At 45.8% G+C, this 27327-nt stretch overlaps 1 protein-coding gene across 1 annotated transcript; it reads left to right on the forward strand.

The window, feature by feature from the left end:
- Positions 1–1240: 1240 nt before the first annotated feature.
- On the forward strand, positions 1241–26717 carry rassf5 (Ras association domain family member 5; the record flags this gene model as incomplete). Its single annotated transcript, XM_080495450.1, has 7 exons — positions 1241–1435; positions 1553–2012; positions 14868–14998; positions 24408–24521; positions 25250–25601; positions 25700–25815; positions 26559–26717. The coding sequence occupies exons 1-7, from the start codon at positions 1244–1246 to the stop codon at positions 26715–26717; spliced, it is 1524 nt and encodes a 507-aa protein (XP_080351576.1). The 5' UTR covers positions 1241–1243.
- Between the last annotated feature and the right edge of the window lie 610 nt (positions 26718–27327).

The raw sequence follows: 27327 nt of genomic DNA on the forward strand, positions 1-27327 counted from the left end.
AAAGTTTCTTCCCCCATGTGGAGGCGTGTTGGTGTTGTTCTTTTGAGCATTCTCAGCTTTAATAGGGGGGTTAGTTTAACTGTGTGTGGGTTGTTCTCCTCTGCTTCATTCTCATGTGATGCGCTTTTGTCAAAGTGGAAAGTTTAGGCCCTGCTTCTTGCCCACACAAGTGTTGACATTATCAGTGACACTTTAATCCTTTTCTACAATGAGGCAATATGCAAACGAATTTTAAGTTTTGTTTTGTTTTGTTTTAAGTTGTGGGCTCGCAGGTGGCAAAAGCCTGAATTCCAATGCCTTTACTCATCTTTAGAGTTTTCATTTTCAAGAACGAATCATGATTCTTGTTTTGTTCTTAATACTAAACATACACGCAGTAATCACTTTGTTAATATGCACTATTTAAAAAAAAATGATTTGACATACATTTAAGCAAGATTTGGAGGGGGGGGGGGGGCAGCACAGCAGTTTTAGAATATATATGAATAGTACCACATACTTTATTTCGAATCACATTTCAAATCACTATTGATCTTTAGTGAAAAACGTTTTCGGGGGAAAGTACAAAACTTGACGTGAGACATTGTGAGGGGTGTAGAGTGGCACCAACTCCCACACTGTGAAACCCCTGGTCTACATTAGTCTCATAATATCATCATATGTTTTGAAACACAAATATCAGGTAGAATTTAAATGAGACGACGTCAGTGCGTGTTTAAATCAAGACGGTTTCATTGGCAGATGAAAACTCTTTTTTAACTGCAAGACACTGATTTAATATAATCTCTATTCTACATATTCATTATTCATGAAGCCGTTTCTTGTAGCTCCACAGACTTATTCTGATCAGATATTGTGGCGTCTCGGTTTTGTCAGTTTGGTTTTCTTTCAGAAAATTATTAGTCTGCTTCGTTTAAGTTTTATGTTTCAGTGAAAGTAGAAGTCCAGTGGCTGTTTACAAGTTTACCTCGGTGGACATGGTGATTGAATTATTCATGAAATAATCCTAAACAAACAGTGTGAGATTGGGGATTAATGCGCGCTCCCGGCATTTAGAAGGGAGCGAGCGCTCGGGGTTTTTTTTTTTTTTTTTTAATCTGTCGGGTGTGTTGCGTCACTACTACACGCCAGACGGGGGAGAGTTGGGTTTACATTCAGGGCACGGAGTGAAAACACACACACACACGCGCGCGACAACAAGACACACTTCAAACACGCGAGCACAAGCCAGAGGAACGGGACTATGGCGTCTGTGAGCGTGCACCCGGGTCCTCACAGGCTGGACTCGGAGCCGCAGCTGCTGCTCCTCAAACTGTCCGGCGCGAGGAAGAAGCTCCCGCTGCCCCGGAGGGCGTCCTGGGAGCGGATCATGTTCCGGAGGAGCTCCGGGGAGAGCGCATCCGAGCCGGGGACCCATCCCGCGTCTCCCGGCCCGGTGGGAGAAACAGTGGGCAGAAGAGGAGGAGGAGGTGGAGAAGGAGGAGGAGGAAGAAGAGGGATGCCCGGTGAGGGATGCGGGGCGCCACGTAGCCCGAGCCGGGACAGGCGGCAGGGCACCGCGGACACACGGGCGCGTCTCATCACCGAGGACTGCAACAGAAACTGGGACTCGAACCGCAACACCGGCGGCCGGAGGGGAAAGTCGCCCAAGGGGACGGGCATCAATGTCATGCCGAGCGGGGCCGCTGTGAACGGACACAGGAGAGCGCACTGGAGACGCGACACCCGGCGCGGAGACGGCGCGCCGCGCGGCGTCTCCTCCTGCGTGTCGGCCCCGGAGACTGGCGGCGGTCTCCAGCTGGAGCGGCTCACGCAGGGCAAGACCGGCGTGGTGAAGCTGGCCCGTGCAGAGCCGCACCGCAGGGAGGCCTGGAGCATCTTCCCCCGGGGGCTGGACCCCCGGGTGAGGACCGAGACGGGCGAGGGGCACTGCTTCACGAGGGAGCCCGTTACGCAGGACTGGTGTGACGCCTGCAGCCGGCAAGTCGCCGCGCAGGCACTCAAGTGTCAAAGTAAGTCAGAGTGGTGGTTTTTTGTGTGTTTTTTTTTATAGTTGTCCCACACGATTCCTGCCGTGTCCAGTGGGAATTTCTACACCCGAGGCACTGATTTCCACTCGTGTGCTTGAAAAGCGTGCGCAGTTTGCGCCATTCATTAGGCAAAGTGGCCGCTCGTGCGTCTTTTTCCACCACGAGATGTTGCACATGCTGGTATATGATTTGACTTCCAGTTGTTTCATTATTAGGGATTATAAGGGACACACACCTCTCCTGGTGCAAAAAACCTTTACACAACTGGCACACGTGCATCTCCATGTCTCCTTGTGCCAGAGCTCGAACCAGCAGTCTTTGTGACAGCGATGATGACATGCTTGAAAAGCAACTTTCCAACACATACGCAGCCGAAATCCCTCCGTGGAAAGCCCGTTATCTTGTCCTCCCAGCTTTGCCTCCCAGTGTTCCCACTCTGTGAAGCTGAGTTCAAAGAGAGAGAGGAAAGATAGCGGAGATGACAGCGGGGGCATTAGTGAAATCCTGAATCTCAAAGGAAATGTCTGCAAGACTGCAGTTAATAAGAACAAAGTGTGAGGAAGTAAGTGAATGATAATACATTTAAAATTATTAGGGTGTTGAAATGCATTCAGTTTACTGGTCTGTCCCGCCATGCTCGGATGGATTGATGGATGTATTGTTTCAGTCACACTCTCATGATCTGACCCCCCACCTGCTCGGTTCTCAGACGCAGGAAGTCTACGCCGGACCGGCTTGACCCGAGAGTCTTGACTCGAATGACACGTCCTCGTGTTCCCTCACTGGGAAGAATAAACTCCACCTGAGGATTGAGTGCGTGTGCCGCGTGAAAGTGTGCGTCGGTGTGTGTGGATGCGGCTGCTGAGTTGGCGTGGTGTCAGCAGCGACCTCTGTCACGGGGGGGGGGGGGGGGGGGGAGGCTGCGGCTGCAGGGTGGCGTGAGATGAAGCGACTGAAGTGAGGACGGAAAAGAGGGGAGACGGGGCACTGATGAGACGTGACGTTTCCCCCAAAAATGTGAGGTCCGAGAAAACCAAGGGGAACAATGAAAAGGCAACAACGGTGGGAGGGAGTGCAGGGAGAAGTGTTGGCCGGGTGCTATGAGGGAATCGGGAGAGACAAAGCTCAGAGGGATGCTTGTGGAGGAAGGAGAGCCAGTGTGCGGGAGGGATGGAGGAAAAGAGTGCAAGTTTGTCTGGCACTGCAGAGCTGTCTGATTTAGTGTGCTATCAGCAGGCGCTCAGTGGAGCGAGAAGAAAGATGACCGAAGCACCATTCACTCACACACACACATGCACACACACACACACTCAAAGTAGTTGTTTCTCTTTTTTTTTTCTCCCTGCCTTTCCTCAATGTCTCTTTGTGGATGGGGCTAATTAGCTGTACTTTACTGCCAACTGCAGTTCTCTGCTCCTTCTTCTTCTAAAATGCACATCCATCAGAGGTGAATGTGGTGAGCAGCCACGGGGGTCACCAGGCAATACCGATATAGGAATTTAAAGAACCGATTCTGCCAAAATAGAAACGACAACACACACAAACACACATGCCTGTTTCAACTACACCCAACAAATGACAGGGAGGGAGCGACGGAGGCCATGCAACCATAAACAACCATCATTCTGTGCCTTTGTCTCGTTGCTTTCCCTCCCTCAGCCCTTCTTTATTCACCGGCCTCTCTCTCTGCCGGCTTGTTGCATATGGAGTGAATAGAAGCCGCTATGCCGCGGCTCCCCCAGGGGACTGTTGTGGCCTTGCCCTACACTGAAATCTGTCAGTCCGAGCCAGAGCTCCCAGTCTCATCGTCTGCAGCTCGGCTGTGGGATCGTCTTGTGACGCTTCATTGTTAGCTTTTGTCTGTTTTATGTTGTTGCCCCCCCCCCCCCCCCCCCCCCCCCCCCACACACCACACACACACCCCACCCCTCATTATTAACAGCCTCCGGACTTAGATGAGAGTGGTATTTGTGGTGCAGAAATCTCACTCCATATGTACATAAAGATGCTACACACATGTACTATATGAGCCATATCACATGAGGCCGTGAGGCAGAAGCGACAGTGTTGCACAGGAGCAATGCATTTTGGGAATCAGCTTGTGTGTCCTCTGTATTCACTGTTGTCATATTTTTAATTCAGTCATCCAGAGCTTAGCAAACATGCAGAAAAAATGCTAATTAAGCAAAATATAAGCCCCAAAAAGAAAAAAGAAAAAAAATACTCTGTGGTAGAGGAAAAATCAAATATGCAGGAGATTCATATATCGGTATGAGCATGAGCACTATATTTGGGTTCTGTCGTGGCCACGGCTGTTTAACCCTCTTTCATGATTTGATTTCCTATTTTTTCGTGTTTTTCATGGCCAAAGACATGAAGGGAGGAGAGAGGCAACAGAGGCCTCCTTAATCCCAGCACTGGGTGTCTCCAGCCCAGGATTACATCCCAGTAGTGGAGCTGGTGGGATTACAGACAGACAGACAGAGTCAGATGTCAGATTAATATTTAATTAAAGCTCTCGGGGAGCCATGCTGTTTGTGGAACCGGTGCCCCAATATGCTAGATTTGGCCCTGTCCTCTCGTCAATCTCAATAAAGCGTGATCTCAGGGATGTCCTAGCAGAGATAACGCTCAAACGGCTGCCATTCAGGCTTCATTGGAGAGGCACTTAACCCCTGCATTTGGCATCTAAGCAGCAGATGAACCGTTAATGGGTTAATGCGGCTGTAAGCAGATTTGTGTTACATCTGCTGCCTTATCGCAGACATTAAGGATTTGCTACGTTAAAATGGAATATCATTATTTATTAGTCAAACCATGATAGTGCTGTCATTATGAATACTAAAATGTCTCCATATTCATCAGCCATATGTTGAACCAGTTTATTATGTGGCATAAACTCCCTCCATTCTATTTTCACACACTCATAAATCCTAAAAAAAAAAAAAATGTGTCGGAAAGGATTACACACAGTGTCCATCATATTCAGATTTACCTAGAGGCTTGTGATGATTTTATAAAAAAAAAAATAAAAAATGGTGAACAACTGGTGTGCAAGTTACTGATATTTACAAAGTGATTACATTTACTATCTCACAATAACTGGTGGAGTTACTGCAAACATTAATGCGTTACCTGGGAAAGACAAAACTGTTTAGATTGACTAATGTAGAGTTTAGAGGAAAGAGATTTATTAATAGAAATGTAAGCTAATTCATCAGTGAAATTCATAGATCTGCCCACAGTCACGCTAACGTTGACTTTCTGTTTGTGATCGGTCCTCGTGTCAGCGCTCCGTACGACGAGGTGAACGGCCGGGAGGTCAGGGCCCCCTTCCAAACACAGCTTACCCAATGAGAAACAGCATTCATGAGCCATTGATGTGAGCAAGGTTTGGCCACACATGTGCTGCAGACCTCCACTGTAACCTTCCTTTCTTTAAACCCATGGCATTACGGATGTCTCTCCGGGGACGGGATTACTTCCTTAAACTCCGTCTTTCCCTGGTCCGGGTCCGCACAGAGCAGGCCTTGTCTCTGGAGCCCTTCTCAGCCGCTTCACATGGACCCTCTCAGAACTCAACTCCGAGTGGAGGAAGAAAACATTAAATGGATCATAACCTTCTTGTTCCAGCATACCGCTGCTGCAGCTCTGCCAGACCTGCGATGAATACAGTTTGAACCAGACTCCAGCCAAAACATTCCTTCGGAGCTCATATATCTCAAATTTAAATCAAACAGAAACCCAAAGAAGAAAAATCTCATTTTCCTAAAACAACACCCACAAAACTTTTATTGCATTGTATATTCATTAATTTGTCTCATTTATCAGAGGATTTAAGAGGCGTAGTCACCGGTCAGACAGCTCATTATGAACTTGTCCCGATAAAGTGAGAAATACAGGATAGGTGAATGAGATTTTGGTTTTTTTTGCCGAAGGACCTGCATGGTGTTTGGAGCTCTCCGTCACTGGGCATCACTGCTCTGCCGTATGTATGGCAGAACAGTGGGGATTTTCAAGCAGGCTATATTTAGGTTGCCCTTGGTGGGTACTGATAGGAGAACTGCAGAGGAAGACGTGGTTTAGGGCAAAGTGAACAAGGCAAAGGCTCTCTGGAGTTGACTGGTTAGTTGAGGAAGATTTAGAGATCTTGTCTCCGAAAAAAAATATCCACAAGAAACATCAGATTGAAGTAAACGGTGACGTGGGGGGGTGAAACAATCTTTTATAATTGCTTTTGATTCTATCTTCTAAGGGAAACAAGTGAACACATTGTTTTCCTCCCAAAGTCTTTGGTTTTAAAAGTAGGACAGGAGGAAGCCTCCCGGCGGCTCTCTCTGTTTCTTCTCCACGCTGCATTTTAACTTGGACTTGCACTTGGACTGTGCACCACTTCGACCCATACAGACACACAAACAAACAACAAACAAACAAGCAAACACACAGTAAAAGTTGAGGTGATGCCGTCCGGCAAGGTATGTGAACTGATGCGGGGTCAGACAGCCATGCTGACTCACGTCCCTTCATCCAGACGGCGTACGAAGAGGCAGCAAAGGAGAGAGGTCTGGAAGCATCTCTGCAGTGGTGTGTGTGATGTCTGTCAGTGGAAGATGCTGATTGAAGCATCCAAAGTGAAATTTTGAATGGAGAAAAAAAAAAAGTGAATGACTCGTGTTGCTTGGAAAAAAAAGAGGGAGAGAGGAAAAGAGAACCGTGAATGCATTTGGGGGTCTCTGTCTCTTTAAGCTGGCTGTTTGTTACTGCAGAGTGTGTGGGTGCTGCAGTGGAGAGAGAGAAAGAGAGAGAGAGAGAGGAGATTGGAAGAGTGGATGAGGGAGCAGTGATAAGAGAGACACAGCAGGACCAGAGAGGAACAAGTTGTACGGCAGAGATTCAGGGCTCATGTCTGCACGCCGGCGTGCGAGGCGAAGCGTTCAGGTGCAGACACCAGGGGAGGCGTGTGAGGCAAGTCCAGCGGCGAGCACATCAAGGAGTGTGTGAGGAGTACAGGTGGAGGGGGTGGCAGAGCGTGCGGAGAGGGGGCTGTTTATTCGGAGCGTGGCACCGGTGGCAGAGTGGCTACGCTGGGATGGCAGAGGGGGGCACTGGGGGGGCTGGCGCTGGGGGAGTCCTCAGAGGGACAGGGGCAGCCAGCAGCGGGACAGGAGGTCCAGCGACAGTTACACCCACAGCACGGTGCCCGCCGGATGGTGCCACCATGCTCCATCCATGGCACAGATAGCACCTCTCATCCCGGGGCAGAGAGAGGAGGAGGAGTTGGAGGAGGAGGAGGAGGAGGAGGAGGAGGGGACGGTAGTGGTGGTGAAGAAGGAGGCAGGGGTGGCTGGCGTCCGGTCGGGGGTAGTTGAGCACGTTGGGGTGGGCCGGACCTTCCTTGGTCAGGTGTCACTGTGTCTGGAGGAGGTGAGGGGTGACTCGGACGGAGACGCCAGCAGCGCCTGCTTCGGTCAGGTGTCGCGGCGGCTGGGCCGGCTGCTGAAGAGGCTGCCCAAGTCGCGCTCCTGGAGCGACAGCCTGCGGATCCTCCGGCGGTCCTCCTCTAATGGATCTCTGCTTCCCACCTCAGGTATGGAGATGACAATGGATCTGCAGTTATAGCACATTGAGACAAAGGGATCGATCGATTTTGGGTGGTGGAAAGAGGGCGAGTTGACACGCTGAACCAGGTGGGCTTCAAAACCCGGCTGGAGGCCAAAATGTTTGTGTATTGTGCTCACTGGTCTGTCTTTGAACTGCAATGCCCTCAAGCTCTGTCACGCTTTGTCTGTATCCTCTATCGGCTGATCCACCCCTTTTGTATAGAGTCCCATGGTGTCTGTGTGCACAAGATCGTGTGTGAGCCGTCACACACAGGCTGCTGATCGGCAGTAAATAGCAGAATAGTCCAGTAAACAGGTCAGAGCAAAGCATCCACTGTTTGTTTTCACACAGCCGGACACAGAAAGCCCAAGCATTTTCAAACTGCCCAGAAACTCCTATGTAACCGAGTTATCATATTGACTTTTATATTTGTAGCAGACATTTGAGAAGAGTGAGTCTGCTGGAGGCTGCAGGCCATCGATTTGCCCCCTGTTTTCTCTAAAATAGAAGGCCTGCTAATGTATTTGTCTTTGGATAGTCGTCATGAATACATAATGCAATATTACCACAAAGTGTGGCCTGGATGAAAAAGCGCTACGTGCTGCGGAATTATTGATTCATTCACAGCCGCTGACTGACAGCTGAGTAAAAAAAAAAAAAAGAAGGTATCATTCCAGCCTTTTTCTATGTTTACCGCCTCCTGCTACAGCCTGACCGAACATGACTCAGAGATCACTTCATCGACGGCTCATTGCTCCACCTGAGTGGCGTCAGGCTGCAGCCGCCGAAGGCTTCACAAACAGCACCAACAGCACAAGGCACTGCAGCCGGATCTCGGCTATTTTTAGATGGTGTTTCCCTGTAAGAAAACCCAATTAATCCTTTGAAGAGTGATCTGCAGCAGACCGATCCCTCGGTTCCTCTTTCTCTGCATCTTCACATTCTCACTCAACCTGTCTTATAGTAATGACTACTTTGATGGTATAAACGACTAAGAATCTAATAATTTGAGGAGTACAGGCTCCAGTTTGGTCCGTAGGGGATTATGGGTATTAGGAGAAGGTTTTACCTGGCTGTATGTACAAACACGTTGTTTTTTTACTCAATAACTGCTAATTTTCAAGTTGTTGCTGCTGTGTTTGCATAATGTATAAGTATTAAGAGATTCAGTTTTGTTTTTCCACAATAAAAATCCAACCGATTATACAAAACAGTATCAAGTTTACTTATTAGGAGGAGAGTGGCATACCACCCAGCATGTGAAGAAAGTCACAGGCACTGAAGTGTTAGAAAGTAATCCCTGTGATCTCATCAAGGTTCTCTGGGCGGGCTTAGAGACGAAAACGGAAAAGCCTGTGGGCATGGAGGTTAAGAGACATTTACTAAGCATCGGAAGTAATATCGTTTTTAACAGGCACTCTAATTTACAACATAATGGAAAATAGAAAATCGATGCAGTGTTACTCAGCTCTTGAAGACTGAGCTATTAAAAACATAGATGGATCATAAGGGGTTTTGTTGTGCACATTAAAAAGTGGACCTCAGTGTACTTCTCGAGACATCGCTATGATCAAGCTTGAACTTGTTGGAAAAAGTACTTGAGAAATTGTGTAAATATAAACTCGATAGTGGAAAATTGGCCCCAAGCAGTATTAGCACATTTTGACCACCTGGCACCATGATCCTTTAAGTCGATTGGCCACATGCATCAGTGTGTCTTGGTTGCCTATGACCCTGTCAATGGTTCACTTGCTTTACAGTCTTTGGACTATTTGGACACAGTAGACCCCATGTCCACTGCAGATGACCAAATCCCCACAAGTAATGCAGTTTTGTCAATGATCTGACAAAGTCTTCAAGCCATCACAATTTTCTCAACTTAAATCTTCACACCTGCCTATTTCTTCTGCTTCAACCACATCAACTTTGAGAATAAAATGTTAACTTCCTCTCTAATACTTGTATAATATATATATTTGTATATACTTGTGTGTATATATATATATATATATGTATTTTTTTAATTTTTTTTCCCCCAGTGGTCTTAATGTTGTGGTTGATTGGTGAAGCACAGAACACAGTGATGGTACCCTGAAATGATTGGCAGCATATCCACAAAAGTATTGTCTTCTAGAAACAAGAAAAAAACCCAAAAAACTCCTTAAACCACTCAGCTGGATTTATTTGCATCTCTCCTGAACCGGGAAAGCTTTTCAAAACAAATCACAGCCTGCTTCCGCTCTTGTTTGTTTGGTTAATTCAGAGAGCATCTGTAGCCACACAGATGGGAGCGTGTGGAGGGACAGAGGAAAAGATAGGCTGCGGGGTGACGAATAAGCATGTCATCACCAAATATGAAATGATTGTTTACACGCATGAACACAGATGTCAAGGTGAAGGAGGTCAGATCTTATTCCACTTTAGGATTAGATGAGATTTGCTTGGTCATGTCTGCCAGGTCAGCATATGATCGGCTTAATTTTAAAACACATTCATGAATATTTCATACATGAAAAATCGAGTCTTTCTATACCAAAATGCAGCATTGTTACGAGATTTGTTTCTTCTTTTCGTGCATGTGCTTTGCACAGTTTGTCTGTGTGTATGAGCCGCTCACTAGGGGAACATGATAACTGCTCCAAATCAGCTATGATGGGATCAGACGGGGTAAAGACCCTAAAGCTGCCCCTCAAATCCCTCGTAAGACGTGCAGAACCCCCTTAAGGTTCATTAGCGACCGTGTTAATATCCCCGCTCATATGATATAGCTCGCGGACCCCTGTGCGCACCATCCTCCACCAGACAGGCAGTAAATACATCCCTCCCTCTGTCTCCAGTCTACGTCACTATCTGCTCCCATACAGACATCCTTTTTTTGACCTGAGAAACATCGCTAATCTGTCTGTTCCACACCCGCCCGTCTCAGACGGAGAAAAAACAACAACAGAACAAGCACCCACATCCCCTATAGCCCAGCCCCTGTCGTAGTCCAATTTTTGATTACAAACAGAAACTTCTCAGGTTTCAATAGCCGGGACTGAAATGGGACAATTTTCTGGCTCTTCAGTTTCTAACAATAAGGGGAGTGAAGAGAAAAGGCACAAAAGAATAAAGATTTTGGCAGATAAAAAGGGGGTAACATGAGCGTGAATCAATGTTCCTGAAGCAGCCCGACAATCGGAGCCTCCTCTTTCGAGAGTAAAATTGTCTCCATTAAACACGCTGCAATCAAAGCTCCCCCTTTCGCCACCATCATCCTCGCGGCGGATGTTATCGACCCAAATGCAGCAGTGGAAGTTAACACAGCCACCACATATAGATCTCGACGTGCTGTCCGTTTACCCTGCCTCATCTCGTTCCCCTGCATTGACGAAGCTTCCATGGGAACCTTCCTCCATCTTTATCTCTCGTCCTTATCCTCCTGGATCTCTAACAAGGCAGTGCAAGCGGACAAAGCAGTCAGACTGGAATGATTGGAGACAAAAGGGCTGAGGAAGAGAGTGTCTTGCCAGGGTGACACATAACACCAGAGCATTTCCTAATGTTGAGACAACACACAGAAACTCCAGGCATCACAGCTCTGAGCAGGAACAAGTAATACTAATGAGTGTTTATGGCACAACTTCATCATGGCGTTCTCTACGTGCGTTGTGGGAATGTTGGGATGGTGCTGTACCTTTATGGTCATCAGGTGAATAAATACTCCCCCAGTGAATTACTCTGACATATAACACACGGTACGAAGCTTCTTCTGTTCCACTTGCTTGTACAGCATGGCCAGTGTTCTGTAAATGTGTGATTTTTGGACAAATTGTCAGCCAGTTGGACACAAAAGATATTTTCATAAAATATTTTTTGGGATGCGTCATCTGGGTTTCTTTTGAGAAATATTTACAGAAGTGAGATCTTTGAGATCTTTGGCATGGCTCGATTGGTAGAGCGGTCGTCGATACACATGTCCACATGCCACAAATTGCTCCCAATGGCTTGGCAGTGTCTTACATGGCAGCAGCCTCCATTGGTAGATAAATGTGTGTGTGAATGGGTGAATGTGATTAGCCATGTAAAGTGCTTTGGGACTGCTCACACAGTTGAAAGGTGCTATTGAAGTGAAGTCCATTTAACATTTACCTTCTCGGTAGCACCTTTATCGTTTGGTACAAATCGAAACACGCAGGTCTGTCCACAACTATGTTGATGGACTGATTGTGGAGCAGTGGGTGATGATGTCACCTGACACCAACAACCTTCCTGATTTGAGGCTGGTATAGATAAAGGGATCTCTCTCTGTGATTCTCAAGAGTTTAATTCTCTTGTATTTTGTCTTTCGCCCTGTGTAACCTGGGGTAGACTCTCGTTTTATGGTCTGGATGAAGTGGTTATGGAAGACGGAAAATCAGCTGATATAAAGGACAAATGGAATGCTATTATTCATATGGTTAAGCTGAGAGGATAAAAAAAAAAAAACCCAGCAGCTTTGTGGTTCACCAGAAAAAAAAGGCAAATCAGATTAAATGGGTGACAAGCTGACAGCTTGATTACCTTGTTCTCAGATCATAAATCCTCATTAGATAATAAGGAGTGAGATGAAGGAAACGACACAAGGTTGATGTGTCACTGAAGTATTTTTAAGGAAAGAGGAACAGAGAGTATGAAGGATCATTTCCTCGAATCGGCGCGGTTCCAAAAATCAAAACAAAAAACATATTGAGGAATAAAGAGGCAGTTTTTGGTGCAAAGACAAAACCACCTGAAACCCCAAGAGAGAAATGGATTTCAAGAGCAACTTCTCCATACAGTGGAGCTGTGTACTTTCCACTGCACAGAAATAGGGAAACCCCCCCTTTAAGTTCCAGCGTGGAGCCCTGAGGCGTGTTCGTCTACATTTGCATTCAAGCGCACAAATTCACACACAGAAAAAAAACACAAAAAAACGCTTGTTTCATTTTGATTTTCTGCTGACTTCATCCTCCTGTCTCTGTTTCTCTTTCGCTCTCCTCCTTCATTTTTCTTCTGCGTGACGGTGCTTGCATCAGCACGACTGCCTAACCTTCAGAAATCCTCCAGGGTCACTGGATCAACCGCTGCAGTTTCTCCACCTGCTCATTAGCACTCATGCATGCAGTTTGCTGCATCTCAAGGAGGTGCCCGTAGAGAAAAAAAAAACGATTCACAAGAAAAAAACCCCACTTAATTGTTCTTAAAGTGTGTGTGTGTTTATCAGAGGAGACGACAGTGTATCTTATCAGTGTGGGAATAATCATGATCCTGGGTGAACCATGACTTGCTTGGGAAAGGCTTTCCACTTGTGAGAGATGCGACTGTTCTCCCTTCTCCTTTTTGTACCCTTTCTATTTATTATCTGTAAAAATGGGCGGGACCCTGCTACAAGTCATCCCTGGCACGGTTTCCAAAACCAACAAAAGATGGAGGAGTGACGGGCGGAGAGGCGACGCCACCACCTCCAGATGGGATGGTGGAGGGAGTCGATGAAGGAAAACAGGACAGGAAAGGAGTTTCTCTTTTCCTTTCCTGGTGTTTCCTTTCTTTCCTTCTCGCTGCAGTGACCTCTAAACTGTCATGAGGAGAGCATCCCTTATCGGAACTCTTGTCTTTCCTCGACACATCCCTGCTGTCAGCGAGCCGGAGGAGCCTTTCCCTCTGCTTCTGTCTCTGCCAGACACCCACACCCACACCCACCCACCCACACACACACACACACACACACACACACACACACACACACACACACACACACACACGCTTCTCTCGGCCTTCATATCCGATTTGACCTCAAAACTGCTTTGAGCAAGATATCCTCTTCTGTTTGCGTTTTGTAAACACACCCCGCCCTGCCTCCCATTACCCTCTCCTCCTTGACCCAGCTCTGGCCAAAAGCCTTAAGTGTTTTATTTTTTTCTGAAGAATCTCTTTAGGAATGAGCAGTCAGTTTTATTCGTGTAGAATCTACAGCCAACTATTAAAAAGTGTCTTGACAAGCCGGCCTGCGCCGGTGACCTTATCTACCTCACGGAAGCAGAGCTCCTCTCTTTCAGCGGTGGTCATCAATGATCATGTTGCCATGGTGACGAGTGCTGATGCCGAGTGTGAGGGATGCAGAGGTTGGTCTCTCTTTGCAGATGCTAATATCAGCTGACAGAGGAATGAGCCAGGCTGATCGCATCTTGTCTACTCCACTGGTTGCAACAAAGACCGAAAACCGTGTTATTGTTTGTTCGGCGTTTTCTAAAGTGAGCATTGTCGGAATAGATTTCGCTCTGAAAGCATCTCGATGGTGGCATGCAGCCCAATGTGTTTTTATTGGACCCATTCCCTTTGTGAGGACCACAAAAAGGGATTTGACTCAGAGTTTCCTCCCGTTTTAAAGATCTCACTTTTCTTGACTGTGAATTATGTCACTGGCTGAGGGCGAATGAAGATCTGAGGCTGTGTGTCTCTGAAGAAAGCCCGCCACCACAATAAAGTCCGCGCGGCATAAAATCACAGACGCTGACATATGTGAAACCGACTACAAATTAAAGTAGGACAATTTTAGGGAAGTTTCAGTGAAGTGGCTACATGTATTCATTTCCAGCAGAGCGGTGGAGGAGAGTTGAAAGTCAGCCTACAGCACTGGTGGTTTGTTGAGCTTCAAATCTTTAGGTCGACTTGTTTCATGTTTTGTTGCCATACAATGAATACAATTTCTATTTAACAACGTGTACTTCTATACTGGCTTGTGTATTCATGATGAACTGGAATCGTTTTGTTCGGATGATGAAATGTAAAAATATCTCACTCTAATAGATCTCCTGCCTTCTGGTGGCTGAAACTAGATGTAGATGGACCCTAAGTGCTGTTTGATAATGAGTGTGTGCAGGTATTTTTGACTTCTGATCAGTTTAAATCACTACTACATACAAACCTGGCGTTTTTATGTTTTGTTTTGTTTTTTTGTTAATGAATTCTAAACTGCAATTATGACATTGACCATTAGATGGAGCTAAATCTACATGTAAAGGTGTCTGTTGTCCATCCGTCCTGGTTTGATGAAATCAGAGCTGGGTTTCCTTCTTCATGTCTTGCTGACCCACTTTTGGATGACTAATCAACACTACAGGAAACAGCCCAGCTGAGGAGGAGGATCCACACTGTTGGATCATTGACGTGACTTCATTCATCCGGCGTCCACCGACCGGCACGCACTTCTCACTCTTCTGGGTTTGTCCTTTCCAGACTGCAGCTACACCTGTCACCTGGAGTGTGAGAGGGAGGTCCAGCTCGACTGCAACCAGAGGGACAGAGCACCCAAAGAATCCTCTCCATCTCCCAGACGCCACTGCTTCCCTGCTGTTCCTCAACATAAGGTACCTTTGGTCCACCCTGCACAAGTTCACCAGTCCATCACATGACCTGCACAAACACAGACAATCACACCTCTGAGGGCTTCCCCATTTATCGCAAATTGAGTGTCATTGTATTATCAACAAATGCAAAATACCAATTGAAAGCCACTGACCTGCAATAGCATACGGTACCTATGAGGATGAATAACGTCACACCCGGAGGAAATGACACATCAGAGGAGTGAGTAGAGTACTATTGGTGCCATATGTAGGCGGTGAGAGGAAAAACACACTTTTGACGCAGAGGTGTACATGAGTCAGGGCTCCGTGATGTCAGGCGTCATTCTGCAGCATCTCTTTGCCTACACTTTTATGTAACCATCCTCCACCTTCACAGCATGCTGTCCCTCCTTGGCAGCCTACTTATGAATTTATTTATGCATTCGTTTGCTTTTTTTTTTTTTCTCTTCTTCTTTTTGATCACAGAATGTTCTCAGAACAGAAAGTGCTACGTCACATCAGCATCTGCCACCTCCCTTCCTCTGCCTGCTCTACTGCTTGTATTCCTCCGGTTGCCCTCGCTCTCCTGTTTTGGTATCTCTGGCTCTGAGAGATGCAACAGTGTTACATCAGGAGTCACATCAACATTATTAGTATTATTGCACTGTTGCTGAAATGTGTTGTGAATGCGAAAAAGTACACACAATAGTCAACGCTTTAGCTTCCACGTCTCTGTGAGGTTGATGATGATCTGAACAAGATATACATTGAAAAACACTCATTTTTGTCCTTATAATATAAAGATGAATAATATATATATATGGTAAATAATTCACATTATGACATACATTCTTCTCAAAATATGAAAACTAATGATTCTGTTATGTTACAGCAATGCTTTAGCAATCACAGGAATGTAATTTGGATATTATAAAAGTATACATTCTCTAATTAAAACCTCCACATACATTGAAGACAAAACAATAAAAGAGCTGAGGCAGCCAAAGCTACAAACATGGAGCAGGAATTTAACAAGACTCGGCACATTTCTGCAGTGATCATGGCCAGTGTGGCCACTGGAAGAGCTCTATCTGTATTTACTCAATGAAACAAAGCTTGTGTCGCAGAGTCCTGTACACTTCTCCACCTGGGAGATGGCCATCAGCTTGTTTGGTACTGGACTGTTTTTTTTTTTTTAAACCATGTTTTGTTAAGGAAATGAGTCAAATCTGATTTAATCTTCTTCATCTTGGCTGCTTTCTTCAGGAAATATCTTCCCCTCTCCTCCTGCCTGGCTGCTCCACATCCAACATCCTTTTCAGTTTTAAACCGTACAACTAAAGCTGCAAGATATTGCCGGATTTACAATTACGTCAGCAATCATTACGTCCCTAATTGTTTGCAAAGGAAGACTAATTAAACTAATTAGTTTGATCACTGTAGGAAATCCAATTATAGCCAAGCAGGAGTGACTTAAAATGTTCTCAGATGTTTTGTGTCATAGAGGAAAATCGTTTGTTATCTGCAGTTTAAATTTGCATCCCTCAAAACTAAAAGAAACCCCCAAAAAACATTTTAGGTTTTACAGGGTGTAGTTGGAAGAAATTAATTTGACCTCAATTGAACATGGCATTAATTGCAAGACATTATTCTAATGTATTCCTTTACTAGATGTGCAGAGTCTCAATGTAGCCCTGCGATAGTAACACTTAAACTTGTGTGGCCCTCACAAACCCCGTGAGCTATTATACAGTTCGAGTTGATGTGTAATTCAACACTTTTATTCACTGCACTCAGCTTTATAACTTGTGTTCCCACAATCTAGTACAGTGCATGCCACGGGATACAGTCATTATATAAAGTTTCTCCTGAAAATAGTAGCCTACCTCAATCACTCGCTCTTTGTGTCAGCGCAGGCTGGTGTACGGGGACCCGGGCGAGAGTTGAGTCTGCGTACTGCTCTTGGCATCACCAGCCGTAGTCACCCACGCAACGTGGTGCACCCGCGCACGAATACACACACCACACGCGCAGGGGGAAAAAAAAGAAAAGAAAACTGGATAACCACGCTAGCCTGCAACTAGTTGGCGGCTTTTCTATGCTGCCGGGGGGTAGAAAGTGCAAAATTAGACCCTGGTAGAGTGCCAGATAGTACTACGCTTCTAGAGGGAACGGGCACACGCCTGCACTGTCGCACAATCATGCTATTCTGAAATATTTCGATGATGTGAATCAGGGATGAAGGATGGAGTACTGCCCTACAGTTCGGTGCCAACTAACAAAGGCTAACATTTTATTTCTCTGTTTATTTACGAAGACATGTTTGGTTCTATTCAATATCATGAAACCACAGAAACACGAGATGGGCAGAATACGATTTGAAGTCATTTCTATCTTGGCCACAGCCACTCTCAGTCTTCCGCCCTTCCATCTTCTATGATGTTTCATCCATTTCCAGGCTGTGGGGGGGGGGGGGCGATTGAGCTGATTCCAGCTAAAACGAGGCAGGACAGGCTGGACAGTCCATCACAGAACAAAAACATAGACAGACGCACTGAGAATTACCAATTCTCTCTTTTTGTATTGCGTGAGGAAACTGGAGTACCGGGAGAAAGCCCATGCACACTCCAAACAGAGAGGCCCCATCTTTGTCCACCCCAGAACCTTCACACCATGAGGCCAGAGTGCTAATGTCTCCACCGCTGTGCATCGTACTCTCTGAGGTTAACGACTGTGTTGCGGGAGATAATGAGCTCCAAGCCAGATTTAAGAGTGAGATGGTGAAATTTGTCTCGGAGGTTTGTGAACTCAACTTGTCTCTGTACTCACTCTGGGGCTGGGTTCAACCAGGGCATCGGCACTGCAGACTTGAGAATACATGACAGTTAATATCCCGCAGTCCCTTTTGTCCCTTCGCTCGGTTTTATAGCCGTGGCTCTGTGTGTTTGTGTATGGGGTGTGCGCGCCTGCATGGTGTGGTAGTGTGTTTCTCCTGTATTGTTGCGATGCCTCATAGTGTTTGCATCAGCAGAAATTGATCCTCTTTCGCCCCATAATGCACAGACACGACTGCAGCCACACACACACACACACACACACACACACACACACACACACACACACACACACACACACACACACACACACACACACACACACACACACACACACACACACACACACTCACACATTCAGCATACTGACCGAGTTCAATCGACTTAAAGCCAGCAGCAGAGCAGCATCGTTTACTGTGCATGTGTGTGTGTGTGTGTGTGTGTGTGTGTGTGTGTGTGTGTGTGTGTGTGTGTGTGTGTGTGTGTCCATGCTCGCTGTATCCTCCTGTAGTGATTACACTGATGGAAGAGGGGAGCTGAGCCGCTGGTAATCAGTCTTCAGCTGGATCAAACCTGACAGAAAAAAAAAGACACCCGATGAAAGCTGGACGGACCAGGGCTGCACACTGCAACCCTCCCATATCCTCTCCACTCACCAACATAGGAGTGGGAGTGCTTTTCTTTTTAAATCATAAACGCTTGGCCAGAAATGGCACGTGTGGACAGAGGCACAGAATAAAATCAATTTCACCAATGGCAGGTGCTTTTGCTGCATTTAATGAGGAAGGGGGCAGATTGAAGGGTCAGTGTGAGGTTAGGGGGTCACTGTTATCTCTGTGCTGAGGGCAGTCATTTATCATTTTCCTTATCTTAACTTGTGCAGCAAGACCTCTCCCTAATGACAGGTCGTCTCTGGTGGTGCAGCTGACTGGATTTGGTTATTAGTGCTAATTATGAATTGGCCTCCCATAAAAGCTCTCTCCACAGTGGTTGTGATGGTTTCCAGTCAACCGTTGAATGCTGCAGCAGAATGTCAGCAGCAGCCATCTTGCCAGCCTCTTTTCGGCTTCCTGTCGCTGCTGATTTTACGTGTTAAATACAGTAGCTCTGAGGCTTCATATCTCGCTCATCTACATTTTTTTTCTTCTGTTTACTCTTTCCTCTCTCTCTCTCTCTCTCTCTCTCGCTCTCTCTCACTCTTCTGAGAGGGGAAGTGGCCGTGCTCTGCAGGGTGCAGTCGCATGCAGGAAGAGAGAGAGTGGAGGGAGAAGGGGGAGGGTGCTCGCAGGCTGATAACACACTCAACCACAGATGGTTGAGCAAGGTTGCAAGAGAGTGAGAGAGTGAAGGCAGGCAGAGAGAAGAGAAGGGAGGAAAGGGGAGAGAGTAAGAAAAAGAGGCTGAGTGGGAGGAATCGCTCATAGTATTTCTGAGCCACGACGAGAAGAGGACAGAGGAGCCGGAATAGGATCCGTGAATGTCTTGTGGCTGCAGCCAAGAGATCCTTCGATGCTGTTTACTCTTGACTCCACACACGGATGGATGCTTATACAAATAAACCCTGGCATTACTGAGCTACTCGTGCAACCGGGGATTTGATCTTCATTCCCTCGCAGCCGTTTTTTTTGTGTGTGTGTTTTTTTTTTTTTAAACAAAGCCACAGAACAGGACCAGAGCAGGATGCAGCATTACCTTTATGAGTGCTTGTTTGCGAGTATAACAGGTGCTCTCAGGTGAGCCGGGTTAACTTGAAACCAACCTGTAAGCTGACTCCGCGACACCGCCGTGTGCCTATATGTGCGCGAGGTACTTATGAGTCTGTAATATTCAGCTGAAAACCACCAGGTGCATGTACTGTGTGGTCTGCGCGTGTTCGTGACACCGGCGTCGAGGCACTCTCACGCACCCATCAGGAGGAAGTGACACGTCTGTCCTCGCTCTCGTGTTTCCTGGTCCCCTCTCCGGTAGCACCCGAAGTGCCGAACCCGAGCCGAGTTCACCTGTTTCGCCCCTCGTTGGCGAGGACTTGAACTCTCCGGATGCATCAGCGGAGGACGGCTGACTTTTCCCGGATGACTCAAGGGCAGCTGGACGTGCGTGGACGCTGACTGCGGCTGAGTGTCACCTCAGCGCCAGCGCTTTCAAGACCATCCGCCACTTCCTCAAGTCGTCAGCGTGTTGCTCTGGTGCTGGCCTGGCGCCAGAGGCTGCCCCCGAGACCTCTCCATGACTGTCAGCACAGTCCTGACCCCCTCCATGACCAGCAGTAACAGCATGAGCAGCGGGTACTGCAGCCTGGACGATGAGAGCGAGGACTTCACTTTCTTCACAGCGAAGACCTCGTTCTTCCGCAAACCCAAGCACGCACCAAAGGTATAAAACTGGAGCAGTGGTGACCTTCAATGTGTGGAGTTACGGTGTGAGAGGAATCTCGGGTGGATGAGCTGGTTGGTGCTTCATTGAGGCTGGGAACAAATGACATTTTTAGCCAAAAAAAAATGATGCCACTGAAAAACAGAAGTGGAGGAAGGAAGTGGTGGTGTGTGTGTGTGTGCATGTTCAACTAGGCCTCTTGGTGTGTGGGTGAGCGTGTGTGTGTGTGTGTGTGTGTGTGTGTGTGTGTGTGTGTGTGTGTGTGTGTGTGTGTGTGTGTGTGTGTGTGCGTGTGCGTGTGCGTGTGCGTGTGCGTGTGCGTGTGCGTGTGCGTGTGCGTGTGTGTGCGTGTGTGAACATATGTGAGTGTAGAAAGAGGTTACTGTCATACATCTGCCTTGTGTGACATTGATCTGCACCCTTGCTCATCACACTTGGTGCCTCTGGGCAGCTCATTGATCAAAAGAAGGGTTTGTATAGATTTAACACAGCCTGAAAACCTAGTTTGGGGGTGAAGACCTGCTGCTTCATGGTTTTATCTTCAACTTCTAAGACCAGTTGACAGAAATAATGTTTGAAGTGGGTTATTTTTTTTTCGGTTTGTTTTGTTTTGGTTTTTTTTTTACAGAGATTCAGGGTCAATTATCCCAACCTATACATTTCAAACAGGCTATCTTTCTACTGTGTAGGAGAGGTTGCCTTAGAAACAAAGCTGATACTTTTGGTCCAATGCAAATCAACGTGTTCGTGCATGTGAGGTAGGGGCAAACTACTTAGCCGTACTTTGCAGTTACCATAGTAACTCATGGGTTTGTTGGCAAAATTCACACTTCCTCAGATGATGCTTTGCTCCACTGTACACTGGCAATTGCGTGCTTTTTTTTTCTGCGCTCTGCAGGGTTTGTTTGCATTTGGGGCTTAGTACACAGCAGGCGGTAGATTGATTTTTTTTTCTTTAGAGAAATGGGATGAGAGCACGAAAGAAAAAAAATTGCACATTGCCCAAGAAGCCTGCATGTGCAGTTGCATTCATGTAAAACATGACCAGCCCTCTTCTTGCTGTGCTTGTCCTGCACTGCCTTTGGTGTCTGACTTGTAGAAGGTATAATCTCTGAATAATTGACCAGCTGTGTTGTCAGTGTGTGGAGTTAGGACTCCTGCCATGACACAGACGGGTATTAAGGTTAGCATGTCTGGCCCGTCTGCACAGAAGCTGCTGGCTTATACCAATTCCACTGGCGGCCAAAGAAAACGAAGTGTGAAATATAATATAGTAGCATTGTGAGCTAGCGCATTTAGAAGGGCATGGCCACAATAAGACACGATAGCAAATGTCCTCTCTGGTATGGAAAGTAGTGTTTTGCTTGTCCTTTACAGAGCAGAGTTCCCTGTGTTTGAATATGGAAAACGAGATATGCAAAGATCCGAGTGGCAACCGTCATCAGATATTTTGGTTCAAAGGCATTCGATGTGTGTCAGTGTGTCAAATCTTCACGGACACAGAAATTCTAACAAAGACGCGCATTTGTCTTAACGGTGGAAAGGACTTCAGATCCTCTTTTTTTTATGAATTATTTCCAGAGCTGAGCCTTTTGCTCCAGATTTGCCAGCCTGCTTGAATGTGCGTCCCGTTGTGTGTGTGCGTGTGTGTAGGCTTTTAGTTATGGAGTGTTTATTGTGTCGAGCTCGAACAGAGCTTGTTGCATGAAGGCAAACAAACACTTGATGTAGTTTAGCAAGGTTAAAAGTTAAAAAAGGTTTTTTACACACCACTTTGAAGTGACATTTGAAGCAGTCATACGACCTGTCCTGTCCTGCCTCATCAGAGTGAGAGCATCAACACTTACTCATGTCAGCCTGAGGATGTGTGTGTGCGTGCGCGCGTGCGTGTCTGCGCGGCTTCTGCACAGATGCACGTGTGACCCTTATATAACAGTAGAAGTTACTGTATACTTAAGCTGCGCTGCATCTATCTGAATAGTAGTAGATGCGAACACACTCAACAAAAACAAATACTGGAGTTTATAATATTGCTTGAAGATGCTCCTTTTTGGCTGCAGTGGAACCTGCATCTAATTCAAAGGGGACGTCATATAGGCAGACACATTGTTTTATCAGGAGCTCTGTATTTAACGTTTGGCACAGATACTGAACTCTCTTAGTAGGTCACTGGACCATGAAATATCGCTAGAACAGCCAGTCTGGGAGCTTGTTGAACAAAAACAGACAAACAGCCATTTTCTCATTCTTAACCACGTTTGGTCAAAAAATATTCATTGTGACCAAATGTGAAGATGAAAGTCGGAAAAAAAAATGAATGTGCAAAGGGCAATTTTAACAATCTCGAAACAGCAAAGCCTTTAATCCTCTGAAGTCTGGCGCCAACCCAAAGGACTCCTGGACCTCCGCTCGCGATCCACTCGTGTGATTTACACAAAACTAAATAGGTTTAAAACTTACATTTTGCTCGAGTAAAATTCTTTAAAACTATGAAAGCAGTTGTCAAGCTGTTCCAATTGACTTTATTTGATATACAAATAGATAATCAGAGCTCGGTGTTACACATTGTGTTTTGTCAACTTGCGCTCCTAAAACTGTTCGTGTACAAATTAAAATGTCTTTTTCTGTTTCTGCGTCCAGTCGGTCATCAGCGTCTCTGTGACTGGGTCAGGACTTTGTGGAGTTCTCAGGGACAAAAAATCACACCATTGTCCTGCTCTATTGTCCTCTGATCGCTCTCACTGGTATGCAGGGAGGGAGCTTGGGCAGGGCTCTGCCTCCCGTACATTTAGAAACTTGCATACAAACACAGGAATTCCTGCAAAGTTCTTTTCACTTATTTTTTTTTTTTTTTGTGGCATTGGACTGGGAGGATTTCTGGATACAGGTCACCTCCCTCCTCCCTGCCCTTTGCAGCCCTTGTGCTCAACCCACATTGCACAACACATGTTTGACACCAGCTGAGTTTCATCAAGTGTTTTCCATCTTATATACAATTTTATAGATGGTTTGCGGCCTTTAAACTCATTGACTGGTATAGATTTAGGATATGTGTCTCAACTATGAAGGGTTATATTTTCAACATCGCTGGGTTTTTTTTGTTGTTTTTTTTCTCAACCTAAGATGAGCAACATAATTACTATGAGGAGAGCCTGATTGTAAGTGTGGAGGCGAGATAAAAGTAGCAACAGAGAGAATGAACCGTGGGACAAAATCACAGGGATCTCCTTTATTTCTATGCACAGGCAGACAAAATTCACAAAAAAAACAGGCTTGAAATACAAACATAATAGTAGTCCCTCTTTTTTCTTCGTGTGTGGGCATGCGTACGTGAGTGTGTTATCATGACAGTGACTTAAGCTCGTACATGGATAGACGTAGACATACAATGCACATACTATTGAAATGTGCCATTGTATTGAAGAATGTGGTGTCTGTCTCTCTCTCTCTCTCTCTCTCTCTCTCTCTCTCCATCACACACACAGTATCGCTCCCCCTGCCCCAGAAATGAAAATGAACAGTAGAAAGGAGAAAAAAAAAAATCTATTGTGAGATAGAGAGGATGCATCCCACTGTACTATAAATAACCCAGTCAAACTCTGTGTTGCTAAGGCTGGCTCAGCAGCCGCTCTTTCATCATTCCTTACCCCTTAACTGGCTTCTCTCACACTACCTCCCTCTCTTTGATGCTCTCTCTCCTCCTCCTACTCCTCCTCCTCTCAGGTTCATTCCTACTCACACAGTGAGAAGAAGGCAGAGCTGTCAATATTCTTGTGGTGTGATATTACCTCCATTCACAACGTTTCCTGTCCCCCACGTCAAGCTGCAGCGTTGGGTAACCATGCAGGGAGGGAAAGAAATAGTTTAATATTTGTGTATGAATCGTAATGGCCTGCAGTCAGATTTTATATGTGAGCATGGCAAAGATGGAGGACAGCGCAGACTGGAGGGGGAGTTGAGATCAAGAGAGACCACCTGCTGGAGCTGGCTTACTGTCAATGCTAATATACTGGAAAGTTGGCCAATTTCAAAGGTGCTGAATTGGAGGGTTTCTCCCGGTTTTGGTGGGATTCCTACTCTTGAGCAAATTTCAAGTTGGCAGTTCTGATTCCCACAGGACAGGTTGTGGCGGCACCACCTGCTGGTTACATTGAAGCACTCTACTGACGCCTCCGTGCTGATCCTTTCCCTTTTTGTTTTTTTGGTTTTTTCACACTTTGCAGCAGAATGAGACAAAGGAGGAAGAAGAAGGTGGGACGAATGATCTGTCAGAGGAAGAGGTGCGGGCCAGGATAGAAGAGTATAACACTCAAGTGTCTGAAAATGGCATGAAGCTGGTGAGTTTTTAAATAAACAGCATTGTATTAGGATGTCAAACTGATGGTGGACATTGAGCTTGAAACTCTGTTCAATTCAAATCCAACTTACTTTCTGATGTGGAGCCAAAAGACTAAATGCCTCCCAGAGTAAAAATACTGTCCGCAGTAATCAAAGAACGGAAAAATTAAGGTGTTTTTAAAAAAATTTTAAAAACAAAGTTACTGGATAAAGGCCAAAAATTATATATGTGTTAGACTTTATTCATAAATAGACCATCGATATGCAACAGTTTGAATGACTGACTAAGCGAAAAGAGCTTAACAACTCCCAGGAATAGATTGATATTGATATTTCTTCTGCTTCATTCTGTTTCATTGAACAGTTAGAATATGTAATGTCATTATTACTATCATTTCTCATGTCTTCACTAAATATAAAGTTGAGACTGAGCCTAATTTGTCGTACAAAACTCAGTCGGAATGCAACTTGTCCTGGCATCGGGTCCAGGAAATCTCCCGGTTGCCTGGCAACTCCACAAGGATAGCAGGAACTAATGAGAAGTACAGCACGTACTTTTATGTTTTAGATGTTACTTTTTGTACCGATTAAGCAAAAATACACACAGAATGATAAATAATGTGACAATTCGAAAGCTTTAAACTTGTTGATAAGTTGGATTTTGTGACGCTTGGAGAGGTTTTTTTGTTTTTTTTCTTCATTTTGTCTTTGCCTTCTCTTGTCCCAGGCTTCAGATGGATCTTACACAGGTTTCATTAAGGTCCACCTCAGGCTCAGTAGACCCGTCACAGTCCCTGCCGTGGAGGCGACGTGCTCAGACGCAGTGACCCGGCAGACGGGCGGCTGCAGCCGGCTGCCACCGCCGTCGCCGCCGCCGCCAGAGAACCAGGAGGAGCCGGACTGCGGGCAGGCCGAGAAGAGAACGTCCTTTTACCTACCATGCGACTGTGTGAAGCAGCTCCACATCAGCTCTCTGACCACCACCAGAGAGGTCATCCAGGGCCTGCTGAAGAAGTTCATGGTGTTGGACAATCCCAGGAAATTTGCGCTGTACAGGCAGACGCACCGTGACGGACAAGGTGAGGGCGAAACAACCAGCTTTCTTTTTCAGTTTTTTTGTTTTTGTTTTTGTTTTTAGAAAACACTCAACTGAACACATGCTTTTATTTTTTTACAGACTTGTTCCAGAAGCTTCCTCTGTGTGAGCGTCCTCTTCTTCTGAGGCTGCTCGCAGGACCAGATGCGGAGAAACTCAGTTTTGTCCTGAAGGAAAATGAGACGGGAGAGGTCGAGGTGAGAAATGAAAATAGGTTCAATTCAACGATTCTATTTAATTTTTATATTAAGCATGTTCATTTGTTGATTTTATAAAGTAAAGTGGGCGTGATGACTGGGCTGTTAAATGTATTAAAGTGCAAAAAACAGTGATGATATTTGAAGTTTGAATCATTTTGTGCCCGGAACGAAAATTCAGCTTGACTTCACCTTTTTTTTTTTTTTTTTTATTGTATTTGGATTGTTTGTGACCTTCAAAATTTTGGTGATCCATATTTTTTCAGCAAAATGTGCTTTAAAACAAACACTACCACCTTTTTTTTGTTTTTAAATCTGTAATTTCAATTAACAGACATTACTTTTTGTCAAAAAAAGTTCATCCTTAAGTAGGATCTTGAAAAGTGACCTGAAAAAAATGTTTTCAAACAGTTGAGACCTTTGACCTCAGCGACTTGTAATCATCTGCTTTTTCCAAAGTTTCAAAAGTCAATATTTTAATGTAAAATGGAGAATTTTTTGTTACACTGTAGGTTTGAATAATTCATGTTCGAGATATACTGAGACCACAAAAAAAAGCTAATTTACAGCATCTAATTTTGGGAAGAGGGAGCAGGATGTACAAACATGCGTGTGTTCATCTGAGGTTTCCAGGCTAATTTGGCTATGGTTTATGCAGCATTGATTTATATCAAGTAATCAAGAATAACAATCTGCACAAATACGTGACAAAGCTCTTTTCCTTTTCCGTCGTCACCTCACAGTGGCATGCGTTCTCTGTCCCGGAACTTCAAAACTTCCTGGTAATCCTGGAGAAGGAGGAGTCGGAGCGCGTGCGAGCAGTGGAGCAGAAATATTCCGTTTACCGAAAGAAACTCCAGCAGGCCCTACGACAACACGACCCCTCACCTATTACCTTATGACTTTAACCCAGGGACAGACGGGCCTTTTGAACGCCGACCACCCAGAGAACCCCCCCCCCCCCATCATCCATCCGGAGCGCGAGACCAACGCATCTTTGCGCCCCACATACACAGATTCATATCGTTTCTCAGGACACATTCTAACCCCCTCCCAACCCCATCACCCCCCCACCCTCCTGCCCACCCACCACTCTCCACACATCTGCTCCCTGCAGATTAGATCAGGAGCTGGAGGCGACGTGAAGAACCACAGGGTGTGTGGTCTGCTTGCAGATTCTGGGGCGGTGGTGTTTTCAGTGCCAAGGACAAGCACATGAAGACTTGCACTGCGAACTCCAACCTGAGACCTTCGTCTGGGACTGATATGAATTTGTGGCGTTTTTAAAGATTCCCTTTTATTCTGCTACTGCTGCTGCTTTTTACTGCAAGTGTTACTTATGCATGAGTCTCTCAGCTCATCTCCCCTGCACATAGAGCTTGGATGAAAACAGAAGGCATGATTGGGTTTTTTTGTTGTTGTTTTTGTTGGGTTTTTTTTCTGCCGTCTCATCAGGATGGAAGGACAATCACACTGTGTGTTCCTTCTTTGTTTTGATTTGAGTTTGGGGAA

Source organism: Blennius ocellaris (genome assembly GCF_963422515.1).
Source record: "Blennius ocellaris genome assembly, chromosome: 4".
Classification (NCBI taxonomy): domain Eukaryota; kingdom Metazoa; phylum Chordata; class Actinopteri; order Blenniiformes; family Blenniidae; genus Blennius; species Blennius ocellaris.